General features: G+C 48.6%; 1 protein-coding gene across 4 annotated transcripts in view; it reads left to right on the forward strand.

Moving 5' to 3' along the window:
* Positions 1–16,256, forward strand: part of TRAPPC8 (trafficking protein particle complex subunit 8) — a 1,467,367-nt gene that overhangs the window by 320,710 nt on the left and 1,130,401 nt on the right. For all 4 annotated transcript variants that reach the window (XM_078687367.1, XM_078687364.1, XM_078687365.1 and 1 more), the window contains one exon: positions 11,823–11,997. In XM_078687367.1, coding sequence (XP_078543493.1) covers positions 11,823–11,997 — 175 coding nt within the window. The remainder of the gene's footprint in view (positions 1–11,822; positions 11,998–16,256) is intronic.

Genomic DNA, 16,256 nt, shown 5'->3' on the forward strand with positions numbered 1-16,256 from the left:
CTGCTTTCCTGCCTAAGGTGTTCCCTCCTTTCCACTTGGGGCAGTCCACCACCTTACCTGCTTTCTACCCTCCTCTTCACCCTTCTAAGGAGGAGACTTCATTGCCTGGATCCCAAGAGGGCAGTGAGCTTCTACTTGGACAGAACCAAGGACTTCAGGCTGGATGATCAACTCTTGTAGGATACGTGGACAAGATGAAGGGCAATGCTATCCACAGGAGAAAGCTGTTCAGGTGGCTAATCCTGTGCATTATGTTCTGCCACGCCTTAGCCAAGAAGGAGCCTCCTGAAGGTATCCATGCTTTTTCTACTAGAGCTAAATCTTCTTCTGTAGTAGGGGGTCTCTGTGTAGAGTCATAATCTAGTGAGTAGTCCCGCTCATGTGCGGGGACCCCGGAGCAATCAAAAATAATCTCTTAAGCTGTCTTAATGTGCAGTCCTGCATAGACACTTAAGAGAGAATTTAAAGACAAATAATGCAGTCTATCCTTATCAGGCTACACTGTTCAGTACTTCAACTAGATATTCCACCAACATTAAATTCAGCACAGCCTGCCAAGTTTCTCTCACAGAAAAACTTCCCCTTCTACCAAGAAAGCCTCTGGAAGATAGAGAGGAAGGGTGGACAGACAAGCCCCATAGGCTGCCATTATGTGGCTCAAAAAGGGATACTGTGCCTTTAAGGAAACTTTCCAGAACTCTCAGTATCGCAAAATGCACAGCAGGTCCCCTCCACTTTCAGTTCTTTTTTCCGGCTCCTGCTAGCAGGACCCTGGGGCATTGAGCTCTCCCTTTTTAGGGTTTATTTCAATTTCTTTGCACTTTTAAAGTGTTAGAGTGTGTTCACTCGACGTGTTTTTGAGTCTTCTTTAATTACTGGTGTTTTTCTGGTAATTCTGAGCCCTCATTTATCACATATGCCTGCCTTATTTGATAAATGCCCTGAGTGCTCTAGGAAGAAGGCCAAGTCCTATCCACACGAGGTGTGTATCCTGTGTCTCCCTTCTACACATGTTCCTGAGGAGTGTGAGATCTGCCAGACTTTCACATCCAGGACCCTGAAGGACAGACAGAAGATCAGGCTCCAAGGACTGGAGCAAAGAAAACATCAAGGTCAGGGTGGCTCTGGGCATGCTGGATCTGCTTCATCTGCCCGTGCTGAGGCCTCTGGGGGGCACCCCAGTGAGAAGGAGGCCAGAAAACGCCACCGGTCTCCGTCGACGTTGATAGCCTCGGCGTCGAGTGGAATGACCACGGTCTGTTCCCCGTCTCCCCAGTCGAAGCGGCTTCGACGTCGAGGGGACTGACGTAGAGACCTCCGTCGAGGTCGGCGTCGGATACAGATTCGATGTCGTCGTCGAGAGAAGTCACGACGGCGCTGGCGCTCGCCGTCGAGGCGACACCGCCGTTGCCTAGGCGTTCGACGTCGAAGAGGAGATCGTCGACGTCAAGACGATCTTCGACGTCGTGAAGGAGAAGTCCGACGTCGAGACATAGATCATCGACGTCGAGACGCCCTTCATCGACGCCGAAGACGCGCTCTACGTTTAAGAGGAAGGCTTCGTCATCCAGGAGGCGTTCTGGCGCCAGAAGCTCCGCCAGATCATCGGGGGAACGGCGGCGACGTCGTTCACCGACAGGGGGCACGGCCTCTCGGTCTCCCCAGTCGGGTCAGGCCAGGAAGAAGAGGAGAGAGGAGTCTCCGGGCTCGGTGTACTCTGTGGTGTACTCGCCCCCTAAACCGAGGTTGACTCCACCGCCTCAGTTGCCAAAGGATGTGGCCCCTCGGATTCAGACGCCACCCCCTCCGCCGCCACCTCCTCCTCAACATCCTCCTCCCCCACCGTCTCGTGGTCTGCCACCGACTCCACTTCCGCCACCTCAATGGCGTCCACCTGTTAAACCGAGGTCGGCCTTGTTACCACGCTTTCCGACTCCGCCTACAGGGCCTCTTCTCCCGAGGCTTCCGGTCAGGCCGCTAGAACTTCCTCCGCTGAAACCTGCAGAACGACCAAGGCCGAGAAGGTCCAGATTCCGCTCCGGACGGAGAGGGAGATCCAGGAGTCGCCGTCGTTCGTCTACTAGATCTAGACGGCGCCACAGGAGTGGCAGGTCTCGATCGCGTACGGATTCGTCCAGCGCCAGGGACTACTCACCTACCCTGTCGGGGTCCCCTCGGACAAGGGTGTCGCCTGTAGACGACATTATATCCTTCCAGGATGTACTGCTGAGAGGGGCGAACAAGCTGGGCATAACGCTTACTGTGCCCACGCCGACGACCTCAGTCATTTTTGAGACCCTTCATAAGAAACAACTGTCTTGACCTCTGTTGCCGTTGGTTCCGGGATTGGAGGAGCCTGCCATGGAGTTGTTCCTCACTACGAAATCAGCCCCCTCCAGGCTCCAAAAGAAGTACAGGGCTCCTGACTCAGACCCGGCATTTCTCAGAGTGGATCCAGCACTGGATTCGGTGATCGTGACAGCGGCACAGAAACAACATGCCACCACCCCGTCATCTACAGTGCCTCCAGACAAGGAGAGCCGCTGGATGGATTCGGCAGGCAGGAAGATCTGCGGGACGTCCGCCACCTCCATGAAGGCCGCGAGTGCCTCGGGGCTGTTGGGGAGGTACGATCGGGCTCTGTGGGAGTCCCTCCAACAGTTGGTTGACCTCCATCCCAAGGAGAAGGAGGATTTCGTGGAGATCCTGAACGAGGGGCTGCTGGTCTCTAACCAACTGGTCAGCGCAGCTGCGGATTCATCGCTCCTGGCAGCCCACGGGTACTGCCATGGAGTCAACCAGAGACGTCATGCCTGGTTGCGGCTTACGTCTTTGAAACCTGAGGCCCAACAGAGGGTGGCCAACTTACCCTTTCCGGGTTAGACCCTCTTTGGAAAGCACGCTGACGATGAAATGGCCAGGATGAAGGCTGAGGCTGAAACCCTGACGGCTGTCGGGTTGGAGAAGCCCAAGGAACAAAAGAAGACCTACCGCCCGTTCCAGAGACGGTACGGGGCGCAGGGCAGGGGGCGAGGCCAGCAAACTGGACAGCAACAACAACAGAATTTCCAGAGGAGGCACTTGCAAAAACGTCAGAAGTGCCGGGGTGGGCAGCAATCTGCCACCGCGACCAAGGGCCCGGACGGGTCTAGGCCCTGAGCTGTTACTTCCCCGTCCTCCGTTACCAGGACAAGTGGGTGCTGAATATTGTTAGCAATGGATACAGTCTTCGGTTCATCAGCCCGCCTCCAGCAATTCCACCGGTTTGCTCGCAGTTTCAGCTGCGCGAGCTCCAGGCGGAGGCCGATACCCTGTTAAGAAATAGGGCGATAGAAGATGTCCCTCTGTCTCAAAGTGGAAGTGGTCTATACTCACGGTTCCTTCAGGTTCGCAAGAAAGATGAGAATGAGTTCAGGCCCATTCTGGATTTGCGGCATGCAAACAAATGGATTCACAGGGAAAAGTTTTGCTTTCTGTCTTTGCACCAGATTTACCCTCAACTGCAAAGGGGAGACTGGCTGTGCGCGATAGACCTACAAGATGCATACTTCCATGTGCCCATTGCGCAGAAACACCGGAAGTTCCTGCGATTCCAAGTCGGTGCCAATCACTATCAATACACAGTTCTACCGCTCGCGCTAAAATCTGCGCCCAGGACCTTTTCAAAATGCATGGCAGTGGTAGCGGCACACCTGAGAAAGAACAAGGTGTTTGTCTACCCGTACCTGGATGATTGGTTGATCAAGGCATCCTCCTTCGCGGAAGCTCAATCGCACTTCCAGAAGACGTCCGTTCTCTTGAACAGGCTGAGATTGCCCATCAACATGTCCAAGTCTGTCCTGATTCCAGTCCACTGCCTCCAGTACTTGGGAGCCTCCATCAATACGCTGTCAGCAAGCGTGTCTCCTTCGGAGGAGAGACGCTTATCACTCCTTCGGAAGGCTCAGGCTCTTATGACCGCTCCATCTACAACAGCGAGGACGGTGTCTTCTCTACTGGGGTCGATGGCCTCCTGTATCTTCCTCACGCCACACGCACGGCTGCACATGAGACCGCTGCAGGAGTGTCCGGAGGATCAGTGGGACCAGAGGCGAGGGAACTGGGACAAGATACGACTGTCTCTGTAGGCTCTACAGTCTCTGAAATGGTGGTGTTCAGCGGAGAACCTCCTCAAAGGGGTTCCCTTCCACAAGGACATTCCCACTCAGACCATCGTGACGGATGCTTCTCTCCACGGCTGGGGAGCGCATTCCGGAGAGTTACAGATACAAGGAACGTGGTCCCCGACGGAGTCCACGTATCATATCAATTACCTGGAACTCAGAGTGGTTCACTTGGCACTGAAGGCCTTTCATCCGTCCTTCCAGTCCAACTCTCTGCTTGTACAGACGGACAATACGACCACGATGTATTACCTCAACAAGCAGGGGGGGTTCGAGATCGCGCACTCTGTCGCAAGAGGCACAGGTGATCTGGCACTGGCTGCTTGCCAGAGGACTGACGTTAACGGCTACCCATCTGCCAGGTGTGCAGAATGTTCAGTGATATCAACAAGGTGGTCCCAAGTACTAACAATAGATATTATCTTGAAAATGTTTTTAAAATAGAAATATCACAGCATTGTTTTTAATCACAACGTGTACAGTAGAACAAAATTCATAAAATACATCAATAATAAATCACAATTGAATGCCCCTAAAGGAAAGGGAAGGGAAGGTGGTGAGTGGATAGTGAGGAAACTATACAATAATGAAACACTGGTCATTACGACCACAATAAAACCACTAATAATTGATGATAACAAACTAAAAATAGCAATTCCTACAACAGTTGTTTCAATAAACACATGCCTCATAAGAGTAGAGTCATGAATGATATGTCAAAATAGAGGCTGGGAGAATGCAAAGAGTGTCGACGTTTCGACCCAAATTAATGCAGGTGTACGGTAGAACCTTGCTAGAGGGTCTTCATCAGGACAAAGACAGGCGAGGGGCAGATGATCTGTACAAAAAATTATTTAGAATTAATAATGGTCCAGCCGATCCATAATCAATATAAAACAGTCATTCAGCACATATGTGAGACTCGGGGCCATTCGAGGAATAAGGTGTGCAGAATGTTCAGGCAGAGGCGCTGAGCAGACCGATTCAGGAAAACCACGAATGGGTCATAAACGACGAAGTACTCAGAGACGTCTTCGCCAGGTGGGGCACTCCAGACATGGATCTGTTCACCACCGCCGAAAACAGCAAATGCCGAGACTTCGCGTCCAGGTATTACCAGCAGGGGACGCTGGGGAATGCGCTATGGATCAACTGGTCGAACAGCTTTCTGTACGCTTTTCCACCCATTCCCCTGAATCCGGCGGTGCTCATCAAACTGTCCCAGTCCAGGGCGCGGATGATCCTAATTGCCTCGGAATGGCCCACACAGTGGTGGTTCACGGACCTGCTTCACCGGTTTCTTCTTCCTCACTTACGGATGCCGTGCCGGCCGGACCTTCTCACGAAGTTCGGGGGACAGATGGTACACCCCAACCTCTCGTCTTTGAGTTTGGCGGCATGGCTCCTGAGATAGTGAAATATGGCCATTTGAATCTCCCTGCAGATTGTATGGACATACTGAAGGAGGCTAAGAGACCTTCCACTAGGACTTCCTAAGCTTACAAGTGGAAGAGATTCTGCATCTGGTGCAATTTCAAGAACTATGATCCGACGACATGTAAGGAAGATGTCATCCTTCCGTACCTTTTGCATTTGGCGCAGTCTGGCCTTAACTTTCATTCAATTAAGGTCCATCTAGCTGCGCTGACTGCCTACAGGAAATGCCCTTCATAGACTTCCTTTTTCCAAGTTCCTGTGATAAAGGACTTTTTGGAAGGCTTGAAGAAAGTGTTTCCTCCTGTTCGTCTTCTTTCGCCTTCATGGGAATTGAATGTGGTGCTGTCCAGATTGAGGAAGGAACCTTTTGGCGGCGTTCCTCGTGGCCATTACATCGGCCCGCAGGGTGAGTGAAATTCAGGCATTGTTTTGCCAAGAACCTTATACTGTATTTCATGCTGCTAAGGTTGTAATGCGTACTCACCCTAAGTTTCTTCCCAAGGTTATTTCTGATTTCCATGTTAACCAGACTATAACGTTACCTACATTTTTTCAGAATCCTTCCACTCCAGCGGAAAGATCTCTTAATTCCCTAGATGTCAGAAGGGTGTTGAAGTTTTATCTGGATAAAACCAAGGATATTCGTAGGTCAGACCAATTGTTTATCAACTATGGGTCAGTCAGGACTGGTCTTGCTACCTCTAAACATTCCATCTCGAGGTGGATTGTGTCCTGTATACAATTGTGTTATCAAAAGGCTAATAAGACCTTAGGGGGTAAGCCTAAGGCTCATTCCACCAGGGGCAAAACGGCCTCGACCGCTTTGCTCCGTAATGTTCCCATTGCAGAGATCTGCAGGGCTGCCACTTGGAAGTCGGTCCATACCTTTGCTAAGCATTACTGTCTGTACCCTGATGTCTAGGCAGATGCTCGGGTTGGGCAAGCTTCGCTGCGAAATCTGTTCGCACAGTAGTGGTGTTGTATTTCTTCTTCTCCACCGCCGCTTTGGTGTTGGGGATGGGCTTGCCATTCTATTCACTAGATTATGACTATACACAGAGATCCCCTACTACAGAAGGAGTAGTTTCTTACCTCTAACTCCAGTTCTGTAGTAGGGGTATCTCTGTTATAGTCATAAGCGCCCGCCCTCCTCCCCGGTAAAGAAAGGTTTTCATGTACTGAATGCTACAGGTCTAGCTTTATACGCCTCCAAAAAGAACTGAAAGTGGAGGGGACATGCTGTGCATTCTGGGATACTGAGAGTTCCGGAAAGTTTCCTTAAAGGCACAGTATCCCTTTTTGAGCCACATAATGGCAGCCTATGGGGCTTGTCTGTCCACCCCTTCCTCTCTATCTTCGAGGCTTTCTTGGTAGAAGGGGAAGTTTTTCTATGAGAGAAACTTGGCAGGCTTTGCTGAATTTAATGTTGGTGGAATATCTAGTTGAAGTACTGGACAGTGTAGCCTGATAAGGATAGGCTGCATTATTTGTCTTTAAATTCTCTCTTAAGTGTCTATGCAGGACTGCACATTAAGACAGCTTAAGAGATTATTTTTGATTGCTCCGGGGTCCCCGCACATGAGCGGGACTATTCACTAGATTATGACTATAACAGAGATACGCCACTACAGAACTGGAGTTACAGGTAAGAAACTACTCCTTCGGCTTTGGCAAGAGGTGTCCTTGTGGTAGACCTCTGCAAAGTAGCAACTTGGGCCTCCCTCCACACTTTTGCAAAGCTCTATTGTTTCGATTCGAAAGTGAGGAGGGTCGGACATTTTGCTTGTTCTGTGTCGCAGGATTTTTTGGTATAGGCAGGCCGGCACCCTCCTCCGAGAGTGGGACTGCTTGGGGATTCATTTAAAAAGTTGAGTAATCCACAGCAGATGTATCCATCGGAAGAACAAGTTAATTTCCTTCGATAACGCTTTTCTGGTGGATACAGTATCTGCCTGTATATTCCTCACTGACCCAACTGCATCCCCATTGCCTGTCTGCTTATACAGAAAATTAACTAATCAATGTTTTTTGTGATTTCTTGTTTGAATCATGAGGTTGCTTCAATTTGGGAAATATCTGATGTATTGTTTCCATATTTGGATGTGTTTTGTATATTATGTATACTTTTGAGAAGGTTGTTGGTTCACCCGTTTTGCCTCTAAGGCATGGACAAAATTGGTGGAACTGACGTCAGGATGCCGGTGAGGTTTTCTTATGCCTCCGATGGCATCACACGGAGTCGCATGCGGAGCCGTTCCTTTGTGACGTCTTCGTCGACGTAGGGGATCTGAGGAGAAAAGTTACCACGGAATGCTGCGCATTGGGATAATTCAAAAGGTGAGGATTCCACAGGCAGATACTGTATCCACCAGAACAAGCGTTACTGATGGTAAGTAACTTGTTCTTTTGAAGTATGTCCACACATATCCAACCAATGGCACTGCAACACCCTCCTGTACAAAATAATGGAGATAGGGACTTACTAATAATGTGTAATTTACTTTCTAAATAATGCCAAGTTAGTCTGGTGAGGTGCCGATAATGAGAGCAAGAAATAGGGTTAATTTTGGAAAACAATCCTCATTGTTGGTGACTAATGGTAATTCAGGTGCTGTGATGAGTGAGATGTTGGATTAGTACATTTTTTGAACTAGAACGTTTTAGGGCTTGTTTATTATTAGATTTTTCTGCCTTATATTTGTAGAGAAGAATTTATATCTATTACTTTTGTATTTATTTGACAATTTATTTGGTATTTTTCTTTTCAGTCTAAGGATATTGGAGTATCATGTCGCCATATCCCTGGTGATAGTTCACACTCTCCCACCTTCAAATTTCTGCGGTTAGATCTGTGCAGATCCTGAGATTGAATTAATTTACCCACATCAAGTCCATGCTCAGTTTGGAATTAACCGACAACATTTCATGTCAATCCTTATCTTTGCCCTATTGAGCTCTTCAAGGTCCCTATCCTCTTAGGAGTAGGAAGAGTACTATGTACACAAGGAAAACCTTTTTGCAGGTAAACAAGAGCCTTTCTAGTATAATAGATTACCTTCCTCTGTGTTTGCGTCCTTCTGTTCTCTGCCATTTTGAGAACAGCAGAAATTGTCTGCTGACGAGTCTTGCATTAGTTTTACCAAAGCCTGGATGTATCTCGGAGGCCTCATTAGTAAACTGTTCTGATATCATCAGTGGAACTAGATGATTAATTTATTTGTACTCAAACATTCTTTGCTTACTGGAACTTAAGAAACCTTCCGATTTAATAGAATCTAAGCCAGGTTTCAAGAAGGGCTTGCAGTTGGTTGTCTCGAAGGAAAATCAGGAGTTGGTATTGCAAAGCTACTCATTGTTTGAGCTGCTCTCATGATACTTATATTGTTGTTTGTTGATGTTTAAATGGAAGTTCACCCCAAACGAAGCATGGTTTTAGGCAGGGGCGGATTGGCGCTGCGGGCACTCGGGCTTGGGCCGAAGGGCCGGTGTCTCAGTGCACTCTGTGGGTCGTTTTTTTCCCCTTTCCCAGTTTACAGAGAGCACTGACAGAGAGAGGAAAGCAGCTTCGCTGGTTGGCCGTTAGGCGATTATCAGTTGTGGTCTCTCCTTGATCCTCTGCCAAGCAATCACTCTGATGGTGGGCTGGGCAGGGGTGATTGTGTGCAAGAATCTTCCTCCCAGGGGGCTCAGGCCATTGAGCCATTTTCACCTCAGCCCCCCTGGGGCCGACGCAGCCCTGAACAGTGTTTGCATTAACACCTCGCCCACAACCCTTCTCATTCAGAGCATAGTGGGCGAGGAAGAATGGGTCTCACTGTGGGGGCCAGGTGATGTTGGGAACTCGCACCATCTTCAGCCTAGCCCCTCCCCCCCACCCTCTTCCCACTCCCACTCCCATGGATGGCCCAGCAGCTGCTTTTTGTTTTACTTTATCCCCTCTCCTGCAAGGCCATTGCCCTAAGGCAGTGAAGGGCTGAGTAATTTACAAATAGCTGGGGCCTCACTGGTTTTCAGGTGTTGCTGCGCTGGAGGGCTGGGCAATCATTTTTTAATAGAAGGGGCGTCACTGTTTTTCTGGTGCTCCTGCGCTAGAGGACTGGGGAATAATTTTGTAATGGAAAGGGGCCTTGCTGTTTTCAGATGCTCCTGCGCTGGACGGCTGGGGAATAATTTTGTAATAGAAAGGGGCCTCGCTGTTTTCAGATGCCACCGACGGGCCCCGACGCCATACGAACACGGATCGCGCTTCGCTCGCTTAAAGAACTACCCCCTGCCTCTGACACGGACCATCGCTGCAGAGACAGAATCACTTGACCACGGAATCCAATATGCACCTTTGTCCTCAAGCCCTGAAGAAGCCCATGTTTGGGCGAAACACGTTGGCTGTGCATTTATGAAAACCCAGCATTCCTGCAATAAAGACACACCAAGGCTACAAATAGCGACGTGGATTCATTTTTTCAATACAGAGACCTTGTAACTTACTGTCTAACATGTTGCTTCTCATAGCCCCTGTATGATTGTTTTCAGATGCTCCTGCCCTGGAGGGCTGGGGAATAATTTTGTAATGGAAAGGTGCCTCAATGCTTTTCGGGTGCTCCTGCGCTGGAAGGCTGGGGAATCATTTTTTAATAGAAAGGGGCCTCGCTGTTTTTTAGTTGCTCAGCTTGTAAGCCATTGTTACCTTTGCCCTGTGTCTTTCCCAAGAACAATATCGTCCCACTTACATTCCTTGTGTATTTCATGAAAGGGCCTGCCGCGAATGTGGGCCATGCCCTGCGAATGTGGGCCACGCCCTGAGAATATGGATCACACCCCGCGAATGTAGGCCACATTTTTTGTTCGTGCCCGGGCCAAATTGTGATCCCAATCCGACCCTGGTTTTAGGCAAAGTCAAATGTCGTAGCTGTTCGAAGACATATGCATCTTGTGGAGATATTTTGAGTTGCAACTAGATATTTTCAAACACTTCAGGAACATTCTAATACTGTAAATAATATGGCTGCATCCTAGTGTGGTTTGTCTTTTTACACATTCTGATAATTTTGGCTTTCGGTTAGAGTAATTTTGTACGAAAGAGGAATTCGCTGATTACACTGCAGCAATAGTGCTTCTTATTGTTGGTTTTACAGGATCCAAATGACTTTTATTTCAAAACGCTTGCCCTCTTGACTTGGTTAGTAACTTTACTTCAGTAAACACAGTAGTGGCCATGACTTGAGGCATCATCACATACTGGCACTTGCAAGGATGAGAAACGTGGGCATTTGTCTTTTTAATTCCACATTCATCAAGCACAAAATTCCCAAGCCATGACAACTTTACCGACTCAGTTTTTGCTTTTGTGTGGCCCGTATTCATCCAGCAGATATCAGTTACTATTTCGGATGAGAATTAGGACTCTGTCACCTGAAGTCAGAAGATTTGTTAATGATTTGAAATATTATTCTCTAGCTGTTGCCCAAAAGGATTGCTGAATAGTAACTGAGTAATGGGCTGAGAGACCATGGTTACGATTGTGGAATAACTGTATATCAATAAGTTTATTATTAACAGCACTTCTAAGCTTATACCTATGTGTGGTCACAATAAAGTTGCTTTCTGAGCCTCTTGTTATGCCAGCTATAATTCCCATATGTTTAAAAAGGTTTTGATTCAGTTTAATATAGGAATAAATCCCAATATTTTTGCTAGCAGTGTCCGGATTCAATTGTGCAAACGGTAGTTGACATTGGGATATGTTTTTCCGTTACTAATTTGATCATATTCGTTGGCAGAAAACACATTTCTTTTTAAAAAGTCAGATGTTAAATGAAGAGTAACTGATACATCTAGCAATCGGATTTTCCCTTCCAGCAGCATGCTTAAATCACTTTAACACTGTGAGTCCCGCACCTCTTGTGAAGTTAATGATGCGGAAGGTACAGTAATGCTCAGTTCTATTGTGATACATTAATTAATTGCATTCTACCAGTACTATTTATATACTTGCATGGTATTTCCGTTCACCACCTAATCTTGGTTAGAATCCCAGCATGTGCCTTTGTGGTAGACCTTGTTTCCAATAGGTCTTAACTCACTTTTCTCAAGTTTTGTTGAATTTGTATTTGGAGCGAGAATGTTCTTTGATTCCATTCTGTGCTTACAAAATGAAAGAGCATTAAGCTTACAGATTTAGTTGGGTTTCATATTACTCTTGGTATTGCCCTTAATTTGCACCAGGCATGCTTGTCGTTTCTTCTAGTGAACCAGAACCCGTCGAGCAGTTTTTAAAGCTGTCACAAGAACAACATAGAATTCAACACAGCAGTGATTACTCCTATCCAAAATGGTTTATACCAAACACGCTCAAATATTACGTTTTGCTGCATGATGTTGGCTCGGGAGAAGAACAGAGGTAAGATTTTATTTGGCCGTTGTAAATGTTTGCCTTTCTTGTAACTGTTTTTTGATATTGAGCCCTCCTGGTATTGTCAGTGTTCATGTTTGGTGACATGGCAGAACAAATGCCTCTTAGTTTAAAAAAAATGTTGCCAACTTAAGTTATTAGGGGAGTTTTTTTGATATGGTCAGACGAGACGCTGTTATTTGCAGGTTATATATAATGTATATGTAATGCTAAATTTGGCAAGTTCTTTGGCTTGTATATTGGCATAACTGTTTGTCAAGAAAGGTTGTGTTGGGATGCCACTATGACATACATAAATGTCTTGATCATGACAACAAGGGTTTAAATGTGTCTGGCAGCCATTTTATTTAATATTTTATTTTATCAAAATGTATATATTTGTTTGTCGCAGTCTCATAAAGCACACACTTGGCTTAAAGGCTTTGAAGTGCTTTACATGAACACCAGATTGCCTTACACATTTGTTTTTTTAGGCGCAGGGAGATAAAGTGATTTACAAGGCTGGGACTAAAACCTGAGTTCCAATGTCGGCAGCCCTTGCACTTAACGCATACTTCTTTTTTTAGGTCGAGCTGGTGTAGCAGTAGGAAGCACTGGTCCAGCGAAGCATCTATTGTCGTGGACTTCCTGGGAATGTGAGACAGGGGATGTGCACGCGCAGGAGATTCCCCCATGTGAGCGCGCACGTTCACTCACACGCCGTGCACATCTCCTGTCCAACATTGCCAGGAAGCCGATAACACATACACACATACACACATACACACAGACACACACACATGCGTGCGCGCACACAGACAGACAGACAGACAGACAGACACACGCACAGACAGACACACGCACAGACAGACACACGCACACACGCACAGACAGACACACGCACACACGCGCGCGCACACATTCCCCACCCCCCACTCACCGGGCTCTTTTCGCGTGTCCCTCTCTCCCTCGGCAGCCAACGGTCAGTCTCGGCATGGGAGCCCCGCAGCGCTGGTCTTCACCCGGGCCCCCTCCTGGGACCCGGGACTTCAGCTGCCGGCGCCCCCTCTTCATAACACATAGCGCGCATGCGCGGGCGGCCCCCGCCCTCTCAGTCACAGCCCGGTTTGTGTTTCACTGTCTTCCGTGTTCGTTGCCAATATTTTCTGTTGTACGATACTCCCTTGTATGCATGCAGTCGCGTGGGAGGTTTGCACGTGCAACCTAATTTTTTTCTTTTTCTATTTAAATGACAAGTCAGCTTTGTAAGTGTATTTTCCAATTAGTTGCTGTCATTTCCGATGCCGTGTCTGGCTCAGCCAATAAAGAGTTAGCATGATTTTCCCTTTGCATCCAAGTTCTGTCAGAGGCTGTTTATCTGCAGCCCTGTGTTACCAGATGACGTCTTCTCCTCCCGCAGCACTGGCTGGACGACTGATAGTCTTTCAGCACTAGTTCTAAAGGGCAGTCACTGGTAGCTGCGCGCGCGGCTTGGAGCGCTGAAGGGGCTCGTGCCGAGGGCAGGCATTCGCACTTGTGCGCGAGGCTTGGATCTCGCAAAGGGCTCTGAGCGAGGCAGGGCTCACGTATCTGTGCGCGCGGCTCGGAGCTCGTGATGGGACTTGTGGCCAGGCACCGAGATGTTCTACTCGGGCATGCTGACGGACTCTGGGAGGAAGGAGGCTGAGATCAGGGAGGCAGCAGCTCTCCGGCAACAGAGGAGGATGAAGCAGTCGGTGCAGTTCATGCACAAGCACTCGGCAGACCTGCTGCCCTTGGACGGGCTGAAGAAACTGGGGACTTCGAAGGACACTGTGAGCATCCACTAATTACACCCGTCCCTCACCCTTACTTTCATCTAAGAAGATCTAATTTTAGAAATGTTGTGACTGGAGGGGAGGGGGGAGAAGGAAGTGTGTTCAGGGTGCGTGAGCACGCGATGATTATATATACAGAGAGAGAAGATGTAGTAGCATCCTATATGAAAGGCGGCTTACACATGGTTTCATGAAACACCGCTCGATAGCAGGTGGCCCGTGCATAGTTTTAGCGATCCATATTGCAGTATCGGGCTAGATACGTGTTAGAAAGGTGTCGCGCATGGTTTGGGAGTGGTGAGTGAATATTGCACACTAGCAAGAGGCCGGTTTCTCTTCTGGGATCAGCTGCAGTGTTGTCTACCTCTATGGCTGGCCCTCAATAGGGCCTTCCTTGACTAAGGGGTTCAATTGCCACCGCATTGGCTGCACACATCCTCTGCTGTGGTTAGTGGGAGGGGGGAAGAGGAGGAGGGGGGGGGGGGTAAGTAAGGATGCGATCCTAGTTCGCGCCCAAAGTGTCAGTAGACTATTTCTGTATCCCATTTAGAAGTGTCCCTATATTCACATCCCAACACAATAAGGTTATGTTGTTGCACGTCCCTCCAAGAGCACTGGTGGATTTTCGAAGGCGTTATGCAGGGGCGTAGCTTTCATATGTGCAATAGGTGCAGTGGCACCGGGGTCCAGAGGCCTGAAGGACCCATTGAACCCCTGCTTATTTTGCATTTTTGGCATTTCCTCTCTTGCACTCTGGCCCATGACACACTGGCTAGCTACTGGTGTTGTGATGCTGTGTAATACACCCTCATGTCCTCTCTCACCCTTCCATCAAAAGGCTAACCACTACAACGAGTAGCCTGGACAGTAGCAGGAGAGATGTATCTGTTGGACACATTAGCATGCAATATTTTCTCAACTCAAGGCAGCATACACCTTCTGTGGGAGGCCGAGTAACGGGCTTTGCAGATTCACGTGGCGCTATGTAAAAGGTGAAACAAAATTAAATGTGATCTATAAAGATTGCGTTTTGACTAAATGCTTTCAGGGTTTAGACTATTTTATGAAGCTGATCATATTTTTGTTGCTCTGATCTCTTGAAAATCCATAAAATCTATTTTTTTTTTTGTAAAAACATTTTTTATTGGCAAGTAAATCCAAAAAATGGTACATTTAGCAATATGCTGTCAGTTATTGATAATCCAGGATGATATCACATTTCGTAATTTATGCCATTTATAGAACAATCCCCACAAAATTCCCTGCCCTCCCCCCTTCCCACCCCTGTCAGTGCGCCCTCAGTCTACCCCCAGTGAGCATAATATCAGTGGAACTTCTCCCTCCAGTATTGCTGCCAGATATAGTCTAACGCAATGGGGAGACCGACACCCCAGTTTCCACGCCGTGTATGCGTTAGTCATGTGTTTTCTTCGGAAGCAGGCTACCCTCTAAGGTGTCAATCCTACGCTGCCGCCCCTTCCTCTTCCTCACTTGAACTACCCTCAGGACGCTGGAGCGCCACCAATAAGGCCTCCCATGCTCTGGCTACATCCAAGGCTTTGTCGTTGTCTAAGCGCCTGGCCTGTTGCATTCTAAGTGTGCACTCAGCCCTCGCCCAGCGCTGAAGAGTGGCCCTCCACCGCAAGTAGCTGCGACCCTGGCTGGATTTCCAGTGCATGGTGATCTCCCTTTTAGCTAAAATCAGACCCAAATCATAGAACTTGCTAGTGACCCTTGTTCGGGGGGTGTGAGGGAACCACAGCAACAAGCAGGTGCCCATATCCACCGCTATCTGCCGGTCCATGACAGCATTCAGGCAAGCCAGCACCGCCCCCCAGTAACTAGTCAACCCACCACAGGACCAAAACATATGTGCGAAGTCAGCCCCGGCCGTCCCACATCGCGGACAGAGCGATGATGCGCCCGCAAAATATTGCGAAATCTTATCGGGCGTCAGGTACGCGTGGTGCAGCGTAAAGAACTGGACCAACTGGAACCTGGCATTTCTAGTGCCCTTCCAGGCGCGGCGCACCAACTGCGGCCATGTTGTCTCGGGGATCGGTCGCCCAATATCATGTTCCCATTTGGTTCGTAGTCCATCCATGGGCAGTAGGGTTTCAGTCGAGAGCCTCCGATAGAGGCAAGTGATGGCCTTGAACGTACCGGCCGCCATGACCACATACTGGCAGCCCGCAGATGTCGGTGGCTCAGTGAGCCCCCCCTCCAGTGTTTCTGAATGCTGGCCACCAGGGCGGCGTGCAGCAAATAATCTCCTCTCTGGAGGTCATAAGTGTCTTGCAACTCTTGGAACGTGAGTAGCGCACCGTCATTGTAAAGATCTCCAATCATATGCAGTCCCAGTTCCTCCCAGGTTGCCAGCGCCGACCAATCACCCCCATCTGGGAGGGCCGTGCACATCCCCAAACGAATTTCAGGGGCATACGGGCGAGC

The sequence above is a fragment of the Lissotriton helveticus genome, chromosome 4_1 (assembly GCF_964261635.1).
Source record: "Lissotriton helveticus chromosome 4_1, aLisHel1.1, whole genome shotgun sequence".
Taxonomy (NCBI): Eukaryota; Metazoa; Chordata; class Amphibia; order Caudata; family Salamandridae; genus Lissotriton; species Lissotriton helveticus.